Source organism: Lentinula edodes (genome assembly GCF_021015755.1).
Source record: "Lentinula edodes strain Le(Bin) 0899 ss11 chromosome Unknown C8R40scaffold_2, whole genome shotgun sequence".
NCBI classification, from domain to species: Eukaryota; Fungi; Basidiomycota; class Agaricomycetes; order Agaricales; family Omphalotaceae; genus Lentinula; species Lentinula edodes.
The window spans coordinates 552,336-571,380 of NW_025764308.1; the positions used below are offsets into that span (position 1 = coordinate 552,336).

Here is a 19,045-nt window from a genome sequence, read left to right on the forward strand (position 1 = left end):
CCATCGCACCGTCATTCACCATTGCCTCTACCTCTGCCTGCTTTCCCTCAAAGTCCTTCAGACTAATGTCCATTGAAAATGGAGAGCTAATGTGGCTGTCGCTGTTGTGAACACTGTAGACATCAAGAATATCGGATTCTCCCAAAACTGACTGTACATTGTTCACAACTGACGTAGTACTCTGGGTCAACTGTTCGCCACTTAGAACACTGACCCCTCCCCATTTCCCGACTCTACCATGCCCTCAAAAATGGCTTCCGGCCCCAAGACGTGCACTGTGTTCACCTTTGCTGCTCTTCCTCCCAATTCTCTCTGACAATACGCTCTCCAATCAGACTCTACTGGCGGTATGGCACCTGGCCTGGGGCACTGAACCTCAAACCCATGTCGGTTACCTCCGCATCGAAAACACTCTCCGGAGCAGACCGCTTCAGGGGCACAATGGTGACCTCCGACAACACACCATCCACGCCATGCCTGGAGGCCCACTCCAGCAGTTCCGCTTTCCAAGCTGCCACCCTGTCTGGTGTATTCGGGTGTTGTATCTTCGCTGCGACGCCACGTCGCAGGACTGCCTTCCTCCCTTCATCCAGGGTAGTGAAGACCTGGCGGGGTTTGCGGCTTCCGGCATTACTGGTATAGGTAGGCCTTGCTCAAACTGGGGATGGCAACGGGGAGGTACTGATGCGTGCGGTTGCAAAGTTGTTGGCCAGCTTAGTTCTCGGGGTCTCTGGAACCACCAATGGAGTGGTTTTGCCCACTTCGTGCTCTGCTTCAACCTTGAGGACACTCCACTTTACTGCCTTGATGGCTGAGGTAAACTCCCAGTTGTCATGCTCCTCATCGATAGCCTTCTTCAGCGCGTAAGGGAGGTGCTTCCAGACAGTGCCTATAGACTGCTTTGTTTTCTCTACCTCTGCACCCTTCGCGAGGCGAAGCAGCCGGTCAGCCCACCACTGGTGGTACAGTTGGTTCGTATCCTTGCTTGTCTTCATAATCATCTCATGCATGATACGTTCCCCCTCCAAGCTCGCAAGGTAAGACTTTGCTGACTTTTTCTCCTTTTTCTGGGATGGAAATCAGGCATGGAACTTGGCCTCGAAAGCTTCCCAAGCTCTGGTACGGTCGGTAGCAGTAAGGTCCTCTGTGTACCATTCCCAGGCTCTAGAACTGCGTTCGAGGTAAGGTTTGATGCCACTCACGAAGTCAGCTCGTAGAGTCATCAACTCGGTCATATGGACCTCAAAGTCCTGTAGAAAAGTGGCAGGTTGTATCGGGTCATCTGGGTCCCTGTCAAGTCCATGCCGCGGGCCTCCATTCCGCCGCTCGGTACTCCGAAGATCTGCTCTTATTGTAATCTCTTCCTATTGTTCTTTCTCGCTACACATATCCTTTCGTTCTAGTCTCTTATTATTGTCTTTTACTCTTTCGTCCTAGTCTTTCCTTATTGTCTTTACTCTACCCTGCAGGTACTACTTGTATAGCTCCTAGTAGTTAGTCTGGCGCTTCGCACCGATGCGCCGTTCCGTAGATATAAATACTGCCTGTACGCTACTGTAGTTCCTCAGTTTAATTATCAACTTAGATCAACTTAGATCTCCCTTCTCAACTTAACTCTCCTCTAAGCCTTCAGGCTCAACGCCTCGAAGTACGTTCTCCTCGACCTTAGGACTTTAACGTTCTCTGGTCCGCTCCTCGTCACCGGCGATACCGCCGCTCCGACCTGGCTGCTACTTAGCTCCTCTCCCTCTACTCTCGCTCTCCGGGGACTAACGGCGTAACGGCGGTGTTGTTAATAACTTCACTACTGTCCCACTCGTCTTCCGCACTTAGGCACCTTGTAGCTTTGGCACGGTTATACGGTGTACATGATCTTAACAGTATAATTAAACTCAATCCGTTAACGTCGTACTGACATATCATTTTTTATGCCTCCGAAAACTCGAGCTCAATCTAGAGCTAACTCCGAAGAAAACACTTTCTTCACTACAGCTCAATCATTTGCCCCATTCTCCGACTCTATCTCTGCTATCGGTCAACCACGTCGCCGTAATCGCGGTTTCGGTCCAGCCACAGTTCCTACTACGTCGACTCTTCCTGAAGCCATGGAAGAAGAACAACAATTTGAGTACAGCACCTTGTATACTGGTGACGGACAACCTGTCCAAGTCCTGACTCCTCGCCGTGGACAACCCCCCGTGGTCGCTCCGGCTCGGGGCCGGTCTACTACTCGAATTGATTCCCCAATCCTCCAAGCCATAGCCCGCCGTACGGGTAAACAACCCCAACGTCGCGCTGCTTCTGAATCTCCTCGTGACCCACCTCCTCATTTCGATTTGGATACTGGTGATCACGATGATCAAGACCCTCCTGTCGACCCCGACGATCCGGGTGCCGACAACAACAATGACGATCTGGATGACGACTCCGGCGGTTTACCGCGTGGTGAACCTGGTGACCCCAGTGGACCTGGTGGTCCTGGTGGTCCCGGCGGTCCCGGCGGTCCCAGCGGTCCTGGTGGACCTGGTGGACCTCGTTCCCCAATCTCTCCTGACATCCCCAACGAGCAACGAGCTATGTTGGAACTCCTCTCGGGGTTCAAGGGTTCCATTGAGACCCTTGGTACCGTCCTCGCCGCTCTCGGCCGTCCCTCTGACAGCTCTGAATCCAAGAGCAAGGTCAAGGAGCCAGAGGTCTTCGACGGTTCGGATCCCCGAAAACTCAAGACATTCTTCGTCAATCTCGCCCTGGTCTTCAATGACCGTCCAAAGTACTTCACCGACCAAAGGAAGGTGAACTATACCCTTTCCTATCTCAGTGGGTCAGCCAAAGAATGGTTTGTCCCTGATATCCTAGACCCGGATCTCGACTCGCTGCCGGCCTGGACATCCTCCTTCAAGGCCCTTGTAAAGGAGCTTCAGGACAATTTCGGCGTTTACGACGCCCAAGGCGAGGCCGAAGATTCTCTCGGTAATCTGAAGATGAAGGAAACCGAGAACATCCGGAAATACAACATCCGGTTCAACACCCTGGCTGCTAGTACCAACTGGGATTCTGCTGCCCTGAAATGGGCTTATGGACGAGGCCTAGCTGAACGCATCAAGGACGAAATGGCGCGTTTGCCCGAGCCGGCGACGCTCGCCGATTATCGTCAAGAAGTTCTTCGTATTGACAATCGTTATTGGAAACGCGAGGAAACTAGAAAGCGTGAGGCTGGTAAGCCTTTTGTTGCTCGGAACCCGAAGAAGGGTTCCTCGGACTTCAAGACTGGTTCTACTAACCAGCAAAACAACTCTCAGCCATCTGGCTCTTCGGCGCCGTTCACGCCGAAGCCTAAACCCTTCTCTGGTGGTAAGCCTAACAACAATGGTAAGCCCCAGAACTCTTCGAATTCCGGCCAATCCGGCGGTCAACGCCCCGCGTTCAACCATCTTGGTGCAGATGGGAAAGTCCTTCCCTCCGAGAAGGAAAGAAGGATGAAGAACAACCTTTGTCTCTTCTGCGGTGGTAAGCATCAGATTGCCGACTGCAACAAGCGAAAGGCCCGAGAATCGAAGGGCCGTGCTGCTGAGGTTGAAGAAACCCCCGAAGCAACCGTTGAGGTTGTTGAAGAGGAATCGGAAAACTAGTCCGCAGCTCTTGTTCCCCGGTACGAAACGGGAGCTGCGTTGATCAGGTTCGTACCTCATCTGGGGAGTTATATCTCAACGCGTCCGCTCTTTCTTCTATTGAACGATCTCTTGTAATATCATTGACTACTGAATTTCCTTTATCCGATTCGGCCGCGCCGGCCGAACCCATCTCTGCTCTTCTTAAATTTCCTACTCTTGTTGATTCTGGTTCTACTGACTCTTTCATCGATACTCGTTACGTTTCTCAGAACTCTATTCCTACGACCAAAATTTCTCCTGTTAATCTTCGTCTTTTTGATGGTTCATTGTCTTCTAAACCTATTACCGATATGGCGAATATCGCCGTTCGGTTCCCTGCCGGCGAGCTGCTTCTATTACCCTTTTATGTTACACATTTAGATTCATCCTGTAAAGCAGTATTAGGTTACAGTTTCTTATCCCGCTACAATCCGTTGATTGACTGGGCATCTCGAAACATTACGTTCCGTAACACTTCACATTTTGATTCTCCACAGACGTCTGTGCCTTCTGCTATCAACACCGTTGATGCAAAGGTCGCTGTTCCGCTACCGGATCCTTCGCCGTCGGTTTCACCGACAATTCTGGAGACCCCTCCTGGGGACTCACCTCGCTCTCGCTCTCGCTCCCGCTCTCGGACTTCACGGGCCAAGCCCCTTTCGTCCAAATTCCCTTTTGAACCCATCTACTCTTACCCTACGGTCTCTCAATTCGCTGCTCAGCTGGAAACTCCCGAGGTAGACATTGCACTTGTCAGTGCTGCAGTCTTCAATAGGGCTTGCAAGGACGCCGGTATGGAACCCATTCTACTTCGTGCTATCCACTCAGAGGTCGCGGCCCGTTCCGCCGACCGCTCTTCCACCGCTCCTACTGTCCCTCCACTCCATCCTTCTATTCCAGAAGAGTACGCAGAGTTTGCAGACGTCTTCGACGAGATTGCTGCAGATTCACTTCCTGAACACAGACCTTACGACCTGAAGATTGACTTGGAAGAGGGCGCTTCGCCGCCTCTCGGCCGTATTTACCCTTTGTCTGAAAAGGAGCTAGTCGCCCTTAAAGACTTTATTGACAAACAGCTGGCTACTGGTGCCATTACCCCATCATCCTCTCCTCACGGCGCTCCGGTCCTTTTTGTCCCGAAGAAAGACGGCAAACTTCGCCTTTGCGTCGATTTCCGTGGACTCAATCGTATTACCAAAAAGGATCGTTACCCACTCCCACTCATATCAGATCTTCTCGACGCTCCGAAAAGAGCTAAAATATACACCAAATTGGATCTCGCTCACGCTTATCATCTAGTCAGAATCGCTGAAGGTGACGAATGGAAAACCACCTTTCGGACCCGCTACGGCTCTTACGAATGGAAGGTTATGCCGTTCGGCCTTACGAACGCCCCTGCGGCTTTCCAGCGGTTTGTTAATGACATCTTCTCTGACATGCTCGATGTCTGTGTCATCGTCTATCTTGACGATATTCTGATCTACTCTGATACGCCAGAAGAACACCGAGAACACGTTAAGGAGGTTCTTCGGCGGCTCCGGAGACATCGGCTTTACGCCAACCCCGAGAAGTGCGAATTCAATATGGATACTGTTGAGTATTTAGGTTATATTCTTTCTCCCGACGGATTGACTATGTCCAAGGAGAAAGTACAGACAGTTCTAGAGTGGCCGGTCCCGAGGAAGGTTAAGGACATTCAGTCCTTCCTGGGTTTTGCAAACTTCTATCGTCGTTTTATTTATAATTACAGTGATATCGTTGTGCCGATGACTCGGCTTACCCGAAAAGGCGCTTCCTGGATCTGGGACAGCAGCTGTCAAGAGGCCTTCGAAAACCTCAAAATCGCTTTCACTTCTGCGCCAATACTGGCCCATTGGGAGCCGAATCGCCCACTTATCGTGGAAACTGACGCTTCCGATTACGCCATTGCGGCTATTCTTTCCATCCAATATGCTGACGGTGAAATTCATCCTCTAGCCTTCCTTTCCAGAACGCTTCATGCGGCGGAACTCAACTACGATACACACGACAAAGAGCTACTGGCCATCTTCGAGGCCTTTAAAGCTTGGCGTCATTATCTGGAAGGTTCGGGTGATCCGGTGGACGTCGTCACCGATCACAAGAATCTTGAGTATTTCTCTACTACCAAGGTTCTCACACGCCGACAGGTCCGATGGTCAGAATTTTTACATCAATTTAATATGGTCATTCGCTTCCGACCGGGGAAACTCGGCGAGAAACCTGATTCGATAACTAGACGCTGGGACGTCTACCCTAAAGAGGGGGATATCGGCTACGCCCAAGTGAACCCTCATAACTTTCGCCCTATCTTTACTAACGAACAACTCACTGCGTCCCTTCGAGCTACCTTCTTGGAAGGTCCCGTTTTACGAGCCTCGATTATCATGGATATCGAAGCCCTACACCAAGCTATCATTCTCGCCCTTCCCGCCGATCCAAGCTCCGTTGTTGGTTTGGAACTTGCAAAAGATCCTTCCAATGAACGTTGGAGCTTAGGTAGCGACAAGCTACTACGCCTTGACGACCGTATTTATGTCCCTAATCACGGCGATCTTCGCCTTCAAGTCCTCCGCTACTTCCATGATCATCCACTTTCCGGCCATTTCGGCCAGAACCGCACTCTAGAAGCTGTACGTCGTCAATACACCTGGCCTAAGGTCAGAGACTTTGTTCGTGACTACGTTACCTCCTGCACTATCTGTGGTCGCAATAAGCCCCGCCGTCACCGGCCTTACGGCTTGTTGAAACCTTTACCGGTTCCGGTCCGACCATGGGATTCCATCTCCATGGACTTCATTGAGCAACTGCCAATGTCGAATGGTTACACTGCTATCCTAGTCGTCGTGGATCGATCTTCCAAACAAGCTATATTTATTCCAACTCACGACACCATTACTTCCGAACAACTAGCTGAGCTTTTTGTTATTCACGTCTTCTCTAAGCATGGTGTTCCTAATCATGTTACTTCTGATCGTGGTTCCGAATTTGTTTCGGCGTTCTTCCGGGCTCTCGGTAAAGCGCTGTCCATGGAACTTCACTATACCTCTGGATACCATCCGGAAGCCGATGGGCAAACTGAGCGTGTCAACCAGACTCTCGAGCAGTACATCAGGATCTATTGTTCCTACCAACAAGATGACTGGTCGCCTCTACTTCCGATCGCCGAGTTCGCCTATAACAACGCTCCCAATGCTTCCACTGGTATTACTCCATTCTTCGCTAACAAAGGATACCACCCAAACATCACCGTTCGGCCCGAGGTCGACATGAAGTCTGATCTAGCCAGAGACTTCGTCGTCAATCTCGATGAACTCCACGTCTTCCTTCGAGAAGAAATCCTTTTAGCTCAGTCTCGTTACAAGGAACAAGCTGACAGGAAAAGAATCTCGCACCCGGAGTTCCCGATCGGCTCCGAAGTTTTTGTTCTTGCTAAGCACATTCGTTTTACTCGTCCTACTGAAAAATTCTCAGAAAAATATCTTGGTCCTTTCAAGGTCATCAGTCGACCTGGTACTTTGTCTTATGAGCTCAAGCTCCCAGACTATCTTCGCCGTATTCACCCGGTTTTCCACGTCTCACAGCTGGAGCCGGTTACGCCGAATCCGTTTCCGAATCGTACTCAATCTCCTCCACCTCCAATTGAAGTTGATGGTGAAGAGGAGTACAACGTTGCCGAAATCCTGGACTCCAAGCTGGACAGAAGGTATAAACGTTGTCCTCTACGTTATTACATTCGGTGGGCCGGTTACGAAGGTACCGACGATGAGTTCTCTTGGGTTGCTGCTGATGAATTACATGCTGATGAACTGGTACCCGCATTCCACGCTCGATACCCTTTGAAACCTGGACCTTGATCACACAAAATCATTTTATTCCTTTCCCCCGTTTTCCGCCGCGCTCCGCCGAAGTTTACTTTGTGCGTTTAGAGGGTAAACACGATGATAGTAAATTGAGTGTTTATCTCTCTCTCTTAATTGTTAATCTCATCCTTCGATCTACTATTGCACTTATATTCCTTTCACACTTGAACTACTTATATTTCAAAACTAATTATTTCTTACGCCGCTTTTCGGCCCATTCGCTTTCCGATTTCAAAATCGAGTTAACATTTTTTTATATATACAAGTCCAAAAAAGAAAAACAAAAAACTATACAAGGGGGGCAGGGTTACAAGAAGATTACAAGAAGAGGGCCGAAGGGCCGATGTCCGATGTCCGCGATACTACTACTCTACCACTTCCTTCTGCTTCCCCTTATCCGCTCGCGCCTCGGTCGGCGCCATCTCCTCCTCGACTATTTCCTCCTCTCCTTCCCCATCTTTCTCCATCTCCTTCTCCCTTTCCTCCACTTCTCCTTCTTCCTCCCTCTCTTCATCACTCTCCTCAACAACCCTTCGCCGCTTCAACGGACGCCGCCGCTCGGTGGTCCTCCTCGACGGTCCTGCCGCCGCCGGTCCTTCCCCCATACCCATCAAGGACATCCTAGTGTCCATGGATATGAGGCGCGTATGATCGTCCTCTTGCCTTCTCAGCAGCTGGCGAAGGTACTGCTGAGTTTTTGAATTGGCCTCTCGTAAGGCCCGGTTGTCGGCGAGGATCTGCGCCATCTGACTTTCGAGTACGGCCAAGCGCTCGCCGCTCGGACTCGATCCTCCCTCCTTCTTCACTACATACGGACGACCCGAGTACGAACATCGCACCTTCGAGTCGTGGCAAGGCTTGCAGATTACGCTGCTCCGCTTGCCAGCCTGCTTTAGGCAAGGGATCTTCTTCGACCGGCACCGCTCGCAAGGTTCTCGGTCATCCTCATCATCATCATCGTCGTCGCCATCATCGCCATCATCGGGGTCCTCACCTACGGGCTGAAAAGGAATAAGTTAGCAACAAGAAGAGGTCAGGAAAAAAAAGAGGACGCACCTGAACCTTGGCTTTGCCTTTTCCTTTACTCTTCAACCTCGATAGTTCCACAATCGGCCTTCTCGGCGACGCAGAAACATCCCCCGTCGAAGTTCCTCCCTGACTCCTAGCTGTTGCAGCCTCAGCTAGCTTCCTCCTCCACTCGACGAGTTCGTCTTCCTGTTCGCGAGCCCGAACGGCCCGGTCGCGTGCACCTTGAGCAGCCTGACGTCTGGCCGCCGCCGCTCGCTTCTTTTTCTCTACCTCCTCTGCTGCCTTCCTCGCAGCCGCCTCTTCTTCTGCCTTCTTCTTGGCAGCCTCTGCTGCTTTCCTTGCTTTGACTCGTTCGACCCGTGCCAGGGCCTCCCTGAGGATTTCGTCTTCATCCTCGTCGATAGGAGCGCCAGGACTCGGAGGATCGGCGGGGCGGGCTGAGGTACTAGCAGAGGGTTGAGTAGTGGTGGTGGTACGGCTTGTCGACATTGTCGTGGACTTAGAAAATTTGAGGAAGAGTTAGGCCCTTAGCAGCAAAACCTTGGGCCTTTTATACGGCAAAAATGCGCACGGACCAGCGAAAATTTTCCTGCGAATTGTACTTGGTGTACGGTGGACCGAAAATTTTCACTGATGACTAACGCCATTTCCCGGTACTAACGGCTTTTGAAATTTTCCTGCTGACTGATGGGCCAAATCCCCGATCCTGACGGCCTTTAAAATTTTTCCCTGGTGACTAACCAACTACCGGTATTAATGGCTTTCGAGGGCTCAAGCCTAAGAGGGGGATACTGTCAAGTCCATGCCGCGGGCCTCCATTCCGCCGCTCGGTACTCCGAAGATCTGCTCTTATTGTAATCTCTTCCTATTGTTCTTTCTCGCTACACATATCCTTTCGTTCTAGTCTCTTATTATTGTCTTTTACTCTTTCGTCCTAGTCTTTCCTTATTGTCTTTACTCTACCCTGCAGGTACTACTTGTATAGCTCCTAGTAGTTAGTCTGGCGCTTCGCACCGATGCGCCGTTCCGTAGATATAAATACTGCCTGTACGCTACTGTAGTTCCTCAGTTTAATTATCAACTTAGATCAACTTAGATCTCCCTTCTCAACTTAACTCTCCTCTAAGCCTTCAGGCTCAACGCCTCGAAGTACGTTCTCCTCGACCTTAGGACTTTAACGTTCTCTGGTCCGCTCCTCGTCACCGGCGATACCGCCGCTCCGACCTGGCTGCTACTTAGCTCCTCTCCCTCTACTCTCGCTCTCCGGGGACTAACGGCGTAACGGCGGTGTTGTTAATAACTTCACTACTGTCCCACTCGTCTTCCGCACTTAGGCACCTTGTAGCTTTGGCACGGTTATACGGTGTACATGATCTTAACAGTCCCCAGAAAACCGTGTTAGTGGTTGCTGTGTGGCCATTGGTCGGGGTCAAGTGTTCGGTGTCAGTAGTTTTGGCTGTTTAGGTCTTGTGGGACTCGGTGATTCAGATTGACGCTCCAGAAAAATTTTCACAGGTGAGTCCAAGGGAGACCAGTTTTCCAAGTCTAAATCGCTGCCCGTTTCTCCAGTTGCTGGTTGGTTCGTCATAGCTTCGGAGGGTGGTCTCGAGATGAAACGACCTGTTGAATTGCATGTCGGAGCCAGAATGCTGGCTTTTTTCTCAAAATCGGAAGACGGGTTACTGTGCTATCTGGTGGTCTATATTGAAGTTCGGTACGTGTGGCTCAAAACGCTGTCATCACCAAGATGGGCTGGTCGGTCTCTCTATCTGATATGATGAATGGACTCGTCGTCGTTGATTGATCTCTGTCTACCTACTATGTGCCTACTCTACCAATACTGGCAAACACTGTACAACACAGATATAGATAAGATACTAGATAAGATAGCTACTCCCAAGAGACCCTATTCCAATGAGGAAGAGGAAAAGGAGAGAGAGGGAGAAGGAGAAGTAGAGGAGGAAGGAGAAGAAATGGAGGTGGAGGAAGAAAGAGAAGGGGAGGCGCCGGCACCAAAGAGGGTGAAGATGGCGACCTCTGAGAAGGGAAAGAGAGCGGAGTAGGGAACGGACATCGGCCTCTTTTTGTAGCTCTTCTTCCTAATGCCCTGCTATATATAATTTTTTGGTTTTTTGTACAGTTATGTATCACCATTTGGGATGGTATCATCAAATGGGACAAATGGGATTTTTACTTGAAGTAGTATTATACATGGACTGCTGGCTACATTGAGAGTTGAAGAATTCATGCTGCCCACCATCCTTGACTCTGAGAAGAGAATGCTGAAAGTACTTTCCTCAAGACATCCACCGAGAGGTCTATTTGGGATGGAAATGAATATTATTTGAGCTGCTGTGCCCAAAATAATGAACAAAATTTTCTGAAACTTTGTCCCAGGGTATCTCTTACATGAATATGTTTGTTGAAAAACTTTGAATGTATATACAATGAAGGAAACTATGTTTGCGAGCAGTAGAAGAGAGTGGAAAAGAATGCCGGCAAAGTCTGTCACATCACACATTCCAAAAGTGGAAATGATAAGGCCTGATGCACATGATGATTTACTCAAAATGGATTATCAGAGTGTGTTATCAGCATGTTTTGTCACATCCCAAATGGTGATTTTTGACTGATAACAACTTTCTGTACTGATTAGAGCCTGGCATTAATGCACCTTCCCTGAATACCAGAACAAATTGGTAGAAACCTTCCTCCAGTAGCCTAACATCTGCCTAACCCACAGTAAATGCATAATTAAGAATGTAATAGGTCTGTTTACGGTCAAAGAGATTTCATCATCCCAAATGGTGATACATGACTGTATATGAAAAATATTATTGCATCTTGAAACTGAAAATGAATGGGCCGCGGAGTGGTGAAGAAATTAATTAGTTAAAAGTATAAGTAGTTATAAGTGTGAATGAAAAACTTAAGTAAAACAGCAATTGAAGAAAGAAATAAGCAATTAAGAGAGAGGGATAAACACTCAATTTGCTATCATTGTGTTTATCCTCTTGACGCTGATATGACCCATTTTTATTTGAGTCTATAATGCAATAATCATGCATTTTCAACTGTAAAGTACTATCAGTGATGCTGAGACTGGACAGTACATTGTATTCAGAGAAAACACACAGAACTACACAGTAATTGCATCTGAATGACACTTAAGTGGGTCTTCATAGCATAATACAGTTGTATTTCAAAATAATAAAGCTCTAATACTAAAACCCACACTTGTGTTTGACTTGGACTGTGACAATATCTGCAGGATTAAAGTGTTCCGAGCTTCATCTTTGTATGACATTGCAATAGAGCTGAATGATTAGAATGAAAGATAACAATTCTCCGGACCTCTGGAGTTAATTCTGAGAATATCAGAATTGATTTAGCATATGTCACTCATCCGGAAAGCCTTCCGAGGTACAGCATGATTTCCATCAAAGGTAGCACATGGTACAACAGGTCCACATGCTACTCCGAGATGCAGCATGATTTCCATCAAAATCAGCACATGCTACAAGAATTCCATATGCTACAATGATTGATATCAGTTGTTAAGGGTTATTTTGAGGATATATAAGGAGGGTGCTGGCCTCTAAATGAGAACAAGCACTTTCCCCCCCACTTCTGAGAGGATTTGGTTGGTTGGTTAGTAGCTTCTGGCTATAGTGACAAGTGCACTTTAAACAAAGATGATACAGTGTTAACTTTCACTTTAAACAAGTTAGAGTTTAAGAAAGACAGAAAGAAAGAAAGTTCAAAGTCACAGATTACCATTATGCTTCAGAGTTAATAGCAGTCAGAGTGCTATGAGTAGTGCACACTCTTTCTGTGGATTGTACTTGTAGTGTATAATACAAATCAGAGGTTTTGTTCAGTTCAGATAAAGTCAAAGAAAGATTTAGCATGCCCGAGTTTGATAGAATCTCGAGAAGAAAAACTATTCAACCTTAACATTATACCCACATGATGAAGATATTTGTAGAGTTGCAGTGTGATCTTGCTTTTTCAATGATAAACCCCCTTGAACTTAGTGTGTGATGATGGTTTGTGTTGGTGTTGGTACAAGTGTTAAAGCTTGCATTAGCATTTTATGCATAGCTGTTAAGATCATGTACACCAGGTAACCATGCCAGAGGTCACCGAGTATCTAAGTGCGGAAGACGAGTGGGACAGTAGTGAAGTTATTAACAACACCGCCGTTACGCCGTTAGTCCCCGGAGATCAAGAGTATAGAAGGGAGGAGCTGAGTAGCAGCCAAGTCGGAACGGCGGTATCGCCGGTGACGAGGAGCGAACCAGAGAACTTATAAGTCCAAAGGTGATAGAGGTAGTACTTCAAGGCAGTGAGCCTGAAGACTTAGAAGAGCAAAGAGTTAAGGAGGGAATCTAAGTCGATAATTAAACTGAGGAACTACAGTAGCATACAGGCAGTATTTATATCTACGGATTGGCGCATCGGTGCAGAGCGCTAGACTAACTACTAGGAGCTATACGAGTAGTACCTGCAGGGTAGAGTAAAAGACAATAAGGAGGGACTAGAACGAAAGGGTATGTATTAACAAGAAAGAACAATAAGGAGAGATTACAATAAGAGGTAGATCTTCGGAATACCAAGCAGCGGAATGGAGGCCCGAGGCATGGACTTGACAATAGCCCAGAGTCAGCATATCAACGCAATGAAGTAAACTTTGGCAGAGAACAGAATTTTGGGGAAAGGAATAAAATGCTTTTTATGATCAAGGTCCAGGCTTTTGAGGGTATCGAGCGTGGAAAGCAGGTACCAGTTCATCAGCATGTAATTCATCAGCAGCAACCCAAGAGAATTCATCATTGGTACCTTTGTAACCAGCCCACTGAATGTAATAATGTAGAGGACAATGCTTATACCTTCTATCCAGCTTAGAGTCCAGGATTTTAGCAATGTTGTACTCCTCTTCACCATGAACTTCAATTGGAGGTGGAGGGGATTGGGTTCAGCGTGACCAGCTCCAGCTGTGAGACATGGAAGACCGGGTGAATCCAGTGAAGATAGTCCGGGAGCTTGAGCTCGTAAGACAAAGTACCAGGTCAACTGATGACCTTGAAGGGACCAAGATATTTTTCAGAGAATTTTTCAGTAGGACAAGTAGATTGAATATGCTTAGCAAGAGCAAATACTTCGGAGCCAATCGGAAACTCTGTAAGACCTGGGTCAGAATAGGTCTTAAGGTAGGGTTTGTGTCACGAAGCGGCAGAGGCGGAGTGACTAGCGGAGCAGGAAGCGGGGTGACTAAGCCAGGCAGTGAGGCGGAGTGACTAAGCAGGTGAGTGAGGCGGAGCGACTAAGCGGAGCGGAGGCGGAGCGACTAAGCGGAGCGGAGGCGAACTGGTCCCAGATAATGACAGAGATATATTGAGTATCATAGTCATAGGTAATAATAAGTAAGCACATACCTGGTCCCAGATAATGACAGAGAGGTCAAGATAAGGGACCAGGCTGTGGAGGGTTGGCTATATATACATAATCTAGTCTGCGAGAAACAACAATGTAATACTGTACAGTTCAGGGGCAAGGAAGGAGGCGGAAGCCGATAGAAAGAGAAGGTGGGTCAGGTGGATCAGTAATAGATAGATCAGTAATCGATGGAGATTGACAGCGATGGAATGATGTATTGTACAAGTAAAGGTGTCGAGACGGTGAGAAAGGGAAAATGATAGGGGCTGCGTACTTTATGACAGTTTGGTATATGAAGGTTTATGTTGTAGCGTGCTAGGAGCAGGCTGGAGCTCAAAGGGAGCTACGGGAACCGCAACCGAGGACAGGAATGACCTAGTAGTGGCTGGGGCGAAGAGATGGTGACCCTTAAGGGGGTTCCTAGGAGGTCCAGAGAGGTCCCTAAGGCGTAGGGAGGTTAGGTAGAAGGATGGAACCTTGTAATATCGCGTAGTAGGAGTTGTACTCGCTAGAACGTCAATATAGGAATTGAATAGGTCATAGATGGAATTGGGTCTCGAGGTTGTAAGCTCCCGAGAAGGTATACGCCCGGGAGGGGAGGATTCCGGGGACTGGGCTTGAGGATGGACGTCCTCGAGTGTTGAGGGTAGTAACGGAGAAGCGATACGTGGTTCGACGTGAGGAGTAGCTCCGACGTTACTTAGATCGAGGTCCTGAAGCTTATAGAGTAGCTATGGAGCTTGAGGAGGTTTGGGGAGGTTAGCTCACCAAGGCGGTAGGTGTTGGGGAGCTTTAGTATTGTTTGAGGGAGCTTGGGAACTCACTTGGATTGCTTAGACGTGAAGTAAAAGCGTATATTGGATCGTATAGACGATCGCAGAGACGATAGACAAGAGTTGAGAGAAACAGAGATAAAGAAATAGAGAGTAAAGAGAATTCCGTATAGGTAGCAGGTACAAAGGGACAGGGACTGGACCTATGTAAAGGGTGTGTGTTCAAAATATACCAAGCTGGGCTTCTGGACGCTACTGGACTGCTTAAATACATATGGGGAAGTTAACAAAGAGACATAGTATGAAACGGGCACTTAATGGGGTTTCTAAGTACATGAGGACGGAATGATGGGCGCATGTGTGGGGTTCCAGGACCCTGTTGTGGAGTGGTTCGGTTGCATTGAGGGGAACTAAGGATCGTGGAGGTTGTTCTAGCAGTAAGGAGGTCTGCGGGACGTTGGGAGTGTTCTCAGGGATTCAGGGAAGGGGGCTGAAGAGGGAAGGGGGCTGAAGAGGTAAGGGGGCTGAGGAGGTTGGGAACTATGTTAAGGAGGTTATGGGCTATGGAATTCGGGGCGAGGCATGACAAACTCTGGGTGCGAGATTCTTTTCCTGTCAGCTTGTTCCTTGTAATGAGATTGAGCTAAGAGGATTTCCTCTCGAAGGAAAATGTGGAGTTCATCGAGGTTAATGACGAAGTCTCTGGCTAGATCAGACTTCATGTCGACCTCAGGCCAAACAGTGATGTTTGGATGGTATCCTTTGTTAGCGAGAGTAATACCAGTGGAAGCGTTATCGGCAAATTCGGCGATCGGGAGTAAGTACGACCAGTCATCTTGTTGGTAGGAGCAATAGATCCTGATGTACTGTTCGAGAGTCTGATTGACATGCTCGGTCTGCCCATTGGCTTCCGGATGATATCCAGAGGTATAATGAAGTTCCATGGAGACTGAGAGCCCGCAAAAACGCTGAAACAAATTCGGAACCATGATTGGAAGTAACATGATTAGGGACACCATGCTTATGTCATAAAGTACGCAGCCCCTATCATTTTCCTTTTCTCACCGTCTCGACGCCTTTACTTGTACAATACATCATCCCATCACTGTCAAACCCCCATCGATTACTGATCCACCTGACCCATCTTCTCCTTCTATTGGCTTCCGCCACCTTCCTTGTTCCTAAACTGTACAGTATTACATCGTTGTTTCTCGCAGACCGGATTATGTATATATAGCCAACCCTCCACAGCCTGGTCCCTTATCTTGACCTCTCTGTCATTATCTGGGACCAGGTATGTGCTTACTTATTATTACCTATGACTACGATACTCAATATATCTCTGTCATTATCTGGGACCAGCCTGCCTCCGTTCTGCTTAGTCGCTCCGCCTTGTTGCCTTGTCCAGTTGCTCCGCCTCACCGTTCTGCTTAGTCACTCCGCTTTCCCGCTCCGTTAGTCACTCCGCCTCTGCCGCTTCGTGACAGCTTAGAGAAAACATGAATAACAAAAAGCTCAGCTAGTTGTTCAGAAGTAATAGTGTCGAAAGTTGGAATAAAAATATCTTGCTTGGATGATCAATCCACAATGATGAGGATAGCTGTATGACCATTCAACATTGGCAGTTGCTCAATGAAGTCCATGGAGATTGAATCCCATGGTCGGACCGGAACCGGCAGAGGTTTCAACAAGCCGTAAGGCCGATGGCGCCGGGGCTTATTGCGACCACAAGTTGTGCAGGAAGTAACATAGTCACGAACAAAGTCTGTTAAGATCATGTACACCGTGTAACCGTGCCAGAGCCACAGGGTGTCTAAGTGCGGAAGACGAGTGGGACAGTAGTGAAGTTATTAACAACACCGCCGTTACGCCGTTAGTCCCCGGAGATCGAGAGTAGAGAAGGGAGGAACTGAGAAGCAGCCAAGTCGGAGCGGCGGTATCGCCGGTGACGAGGAGCGAGCCAGAGGACGTCTAGTCCTAAGGTAGCGCAGAGAGTACTTCAAGGCGTTGAGCCTGAAGACTTAGAGAGCACAGAGTGGAAGAGGGAATCTAAGTCGATTTAAGTTGATAATTAAACTGAGGAACTACAGTAGCGTACAGGCAGTATTTATATCTACGGAACGGCGCAGCGGTGCGGAGCGCCAGACTAACTACTAGGAGCTATGCGAGTAGTACCTGCAGGGTAAAGTAAAAGACAATAAGGAGAGACTAGAACGAAAGAGTAAAAGACAATAGTGAGAGACTAGAACGAAAGGGTATGTGTAGCGAGAAAGAACAATAAGAGTCAGACTACAATAAGAGCAGATCTTCGGAATACCGAGCGGCGGAATGGAGGCCCGCGGCATGGACTTGACAAAGTCTCTGACCTTGGGCCAGGTGTATTGACGGCGGACTGCCTCTAGAGTTCGATTCTGGCCAAAATGGCCCGAGAGTGGATGATCATGAAAGTAGCAGAGAACTTGAAGGCGAAGATCGCCATGATTCAGGACATAAATACGGTCATCAAGGCGTAATAACCCATCACTACCTAAGCTCCAAATTGGAAGGATCTTTTGCAAGTTCCAAACCAACAACGGAGCTCGGGTCCTTTGGAAAAGCGAGAATGATAGCTTGATGCAGAGCCTCGATATCCATAACAATAGAGGCTCGGAGCATCGATATCCATAACAATAGAGGCTCGGAGCATCGGGCCTTCTAAGAAGGTAGCTCGAAGAGAAGTAGTTAGTTGCTCATTAGTGAAGATAGGCCGGAAGTTGTGAGGGTTGACTTGCACGTAGCCGATATCCCCCTCTTTGGGATAGATGTCCCAGCGTCTAGTTATTGAATCAGGTTTTTCGCCGAGCTTTCCCAGTTGGAAGCGAATTACCATGTTGAATTGGTGGAGATACTCTGACCAATGGACCTGACGGTGGGTGAGAATCTTGGTAGTAGAAAAATACTCAAGATTTTTGTGATCAGTGATGACGTCCACCGGATCACCCGAGCTGTCCAGATAATGACGCCAAGTTTTGAAGGCTTCGAAGATGGCAAGGAGCTCTTTATCATGAGTGTCGTAGTTGAGCTCTGCAGTGTGAAGAGTTCTGGAAAGGAAAGCTAGAGGATGGATTTCACTGTCAACAGTCTGAATGGAGAGAATTGCCGCAATGGCGTAATCGGAAGCGTTGGTTTCCACACTAATAGGATGATTGGGTTCCCAGTGAGCGAGAATAGGCGCAGAAGTCAAAGCAATTTTGAGGTTTTCAAAAGCCTCTTGACAGTCATTGTCCCAGATCCAAGGAGCGCCCTTCCGGGTAAGCCAAGTCATTGGCACAACGATATCACTATAATTATAAATAAAACGACGATAGAAGTTTGCAAAACCCAAAAAGGACTGAATGTCCTTAACCTTCCTAGGAACAGGCCATTCCAGAATGGTCTGCACTTTCTCTTTGGACATGGTCAATCCGTCAGGAGAAAGAATGTAACCCAAGTACTCAACAGTATCCATATTGAACTCGCATTTGTCCGGATTGGTGTAAAGCCAATGTTTCCATAACTGCCGAAGAACTTCCTTGATGTGTTCTTGGTGTTCCTCTGGCATGTCGGAGTAAATCAGAATGTCGTCGAGATAGACAATGATACAAACATCTAGCATGTCAGAGAAAATGTCGTTAACAAAACGTTGGAAAGCAGCAGGTGCGTTCATAAGGCCAAACGGCATGACCTTCCATTCGTAAGAGCTGTAGCGCGTCCGAAAGGTGGTTTTCCATTCATCACCTTCTGCTATTCTGACTAGGTGATAAGCGTGAGCGAGGTCCAATTTGGTATAGATTTTAGCTCGTTTGGGAGCGTTGAGAAGGTCTGAGATCAACGGCAGGGGATAGCGGTCCTTCTTGGTGATGCGGTTGAGACCGCGGAAGTCCACCCAAAGCCGAAGTTTCCCGTCCTTCTTGGGAACGAAGAGTACCGGAGCGCCGTGAGGTGAGGAAGATGGGGTGATGGCACCAGTGGCCAGCTGTTTGTCAATAAAGTCTTTAAGGGTGACTAACTCCTTTTCAGACAAAGGATAAATTTGACCGAGAGGCGGCGAAGCGCCTTCTTCCAAGTCAATCTTCAGGTCGTAAGGTCTGTGTTCAGGAAGTGCGTCTGCAGCAATCTTATCGAAGACGTCTGCAAACTCAGCATACTCTGCTGGGATAGAATGAGGAAGTGGAGGGACAGTAGGAGCGGTAGAAGAGTGGTCGGCGGCGCGGGCCGCAACCTCAGAGTGGATAGCACGAAGGAGAATGGGTTC

At 48.2% G+C, this 19,045-nt stretch overlaps 1 protein-coding gene across 1 annotated transcript; it reads right to left on the reverse strand.

Moving 5' to 3' along the window:
* Positions 1–338: 338 nt before the first annotated feature.
* On the reverse strand, positions 339–1,010 carry C8R40DRAFT_1165259 (uncharacterized protein; the record flags this gene model as incomplete). The annotated part of the gene is made up of 2 exons (XM_046230665.1): positions 339–605; positions 660–1,010. 2 exons carry the CDS (start codon positions 1,008–1,010, stop codon positions 339–341), a joined length of 618 nt encoding a protein of 205 aa, XP_046091406.1.
* Positions 1,011–19,045: the final 18,035 nt, after the last annotated feature.